Genomic DNA, 2310 nt, shown 5'->3' with positions numbered 1-2310 from the left:
TTTGATTGCTGATTTAGCAAATCATGTTATCATATACGAGTTATGTTTATCACATTCGATTCTACTGTGCCTTGGGGAACTGGGTAAACAACGCTTGTTAGATAGTGTAATCTTTATGGGACATTTTTATCAACGTCAGTATCATAAAAAAAAAAGACTGCGCTGTGACTATAGCATGATCTTCATTCTAGTGTAATGTAAAGTGGTCACTATCCCGGAGTTCTATTATACAGGGAGTATTGAAATTATATACATAGCAGTGTGAGGACTTACTTCTCTGCTTGTAATATCATGGATGTGTTACTATCCCGGAGTTCTATTATACAGGGAGTATTGAAATTAGTGACGGCATATACATAGCAATGTGAGGGCAGAGTAAGGACTAGATGGGCGTGACTTAAGCTAATCAATATGATGCGTTCTGGTAGCTCCACCTTCTCCTTGATATCAGACAGTACGTCACGAATCAGAAGTGATTTCCTACCGGACTGTATAGCCTCGTAGTTCTGCCATTCAAGTTTCCTGAAAACCAACCAGATCAAAGCAGTTTAGTAATCTGTAGACCTCACTTGCCCACCTCTGTGGCCAAGTGGTCAAAAGCACTGGCTCTCAACCTGAAGGTGCTGGGTTCAAATCCTGGCCAATGACCTATAACACCAAAGTATGGAAAAGTATTTACAATTCCATATTTCGATCTAATTCGTCCAAATCCAAAATTTTGCTTTTCCATTGGCTATTACACTTGTAAGATACTTTTACTGTATAGCCTCGTAGTTCTGCCATTCAAGTTTCCTGAAAACCAACCAGATCAAAGCAGTTTAGTAAACTGTAGACCTCACTTGCCTACCTCTGTGGCCGAGTGGTCAAAAGCACTGGGTCTCAACCCGAAGGCGCTGGGTTCAAATCCCGGCCAATGACCTATAACACCAAAGTATGGAAAAGTATTTACAATTCCATATTTCGATCTAATTCGTCCAAATTCAAAATCATACTTTGATGATATGAGGCACAGGTCAGAAATTTTCTAACCAAAATTTTCCGTTCTTAGATTGATGATGTACCCAGTACCCACTTTATTTGTATAATGTACCTACCTTTGTATAATAGTTCCTAGTAATAGACTACCATTAGCACAGGCTCCTGCTATCTGTGTTGCATCATTTGACCACACTAGATCATATACACTGCCAGTGTCAGGCTTGTCTAAGCTGTGAGACCACTGAAAACAAAGAGAAGTTTATAGGTGATTTAGTCAACTGCAGAGCTCGGAAAAATGTCCCTGGCGAGAGAAGCCCCTAAAGGTCCAAACGGGCTGATTGTCTAATGAGACATTTTCCTTTTGGTGTTGAGCAGTTTTGCTGAAACTCATTGAAATTGGACGAACCGAACCGTTCGAGTTATTGTAGAACAAACAAAGAAACAAACACAAACAAGATACAAAATCTTTGAGTTGAAAATTTTATATCTATTTAAAACCCTTTGCGCTTAAAATGTTGCTAGATTTTGATCTAGAGTATTCTAGAGTTTCTTGGGGTGCGGTATCTGTTGATTTATCAAACAAATGAATTACTTAAATATAGGTAGGAAATTTTAGAAAAGTTCACAACTCACCCCTACTTTATCACAAAGTCTGAGCGTGTTGTAAGATCCAACAGCGAACATGTCGCCCCCTGGTGCCCAGGCTAGAGAACTAATAGGATGATCATGTGTTAGACTTGAATATAATTGACGTCCGTCTGTATCCCACACCTGAAATAAGAGATATTGAATGAATATTGGCTCTGAATAGAGATTATAGAGGGAGCTATTAAAACGGAGGTCTTATCGTCCCGAAATTCAAGAGAGAAAGGACAGGATAGGAGAAAGCCAGCCGTTCTGAGAACGAACCTTATCCGTTCAGGATTAATTTGGCCGGGGCGGGAATCGAACCCGCAACCTAGCGCTTACAAAGTAGACGTGCTACCCTCCAAGCTAACTAGGCTGGCTAATCAATATTTTGAATGAATTAGGTTAACGGAATTTGTTTGAATAAATGAGGTAAGTACGGTTTTACTAAGTTTCATCAAAAAATTTAAGGTTTTACATAAGTACATATCTGGTTAGAATAAAATCGCCACGGACGACAATCGAACCCGCGATCGAAGCAGACGCGCTGACTGAAAAAAGTACGAGTTTGGTTTCAAACAAAACTTGCCTTGTATTTGCAATCTTCACCTCCTGATAGTATAAGATCACTACTAGAACACCAGGCTACTTTCAATATGAGGCCATCATGAGCTTGCCACTGAAATCAAATGGAAGAAAAATATG

General features: G+C 39.5%; 1 protein-coding gene across 1 annotated transcript; it reads right to left on the bottom strand.

Annotated features, from left to right (window-relative positions):
* Window positions 1–269: 269 nt before the first annotated feature.
* LOC103522536 (intraflagellar transport protein 80 homolog) lies at window positions 270–2302 on the bottom strand. Its single transcript, XM_008487637.2, has 4 exons — window positions 2195–2302; window positions 1612–1749; window positions 1095–1219; window positions 270–522 (listed from the first exon to the last, which is right to left on the bottom strand). The coding sequence occupies exons 2-4, from the start codon at window positions 1660–1662 to the stop codon at window positions 270–272; spliced, it is 429 nt and encodes a 142-aa protein (XP_008485859.2). The 5' UTR covers window positions 1663–1749; window positions 2195–2302.
* Between the last annotated feature and the right edge of the window lie 8 nt (window positions 2303–2310).

The sequence above is a fragment of the Diaphorina citri genome, unplaced genomic scaffold (genome assembly GCF_000475195.1).
Source record: "Diaphorina citri unplaced genomic scaffold, Diaci psyllid genome assembly version 1.1 scaffold9115, whole genome shotgun sequence".
In the NCBI taxonomy this organism is placed as follows: domain Eukaryota; kingdom Metazoa; phylum Arthropoda; class Insecta; order Hemiptera; family Psyllidae; genus Diaphorina; species Diaphorina citri.
This window is presented reverse-complemented; position numbering and strand designations above follow the sequence as displayed.

What these genes read in the sequence shown, in the direction of transcription:
- LOC103522536 (XM_008487637.2), bottom strand. Translation starts at nt 1,662, where the DNA reads ATGTTCGCTGTTGGATCTTACAACACGCTCAGACTTTGTGATAAAGTA. An exon ending in GACTTTGTGATAAAGTAGGG is followed by an intron (nt 1,220 to 1,611) that starts GTGAGTTGTGAA and finishes CTTTGTTTTCAG; the next exon opens with TGGTCTCACAGCTTAGACAA. An exon ending in CTAGGAACTATTATACAAAG is followed by an intron (nt 523 to 1,094) that starts GTAGGTACATTA and finishes GTTGGTTTTCAG; the next exon opens with GAAACTTGAATGGCAGAACT.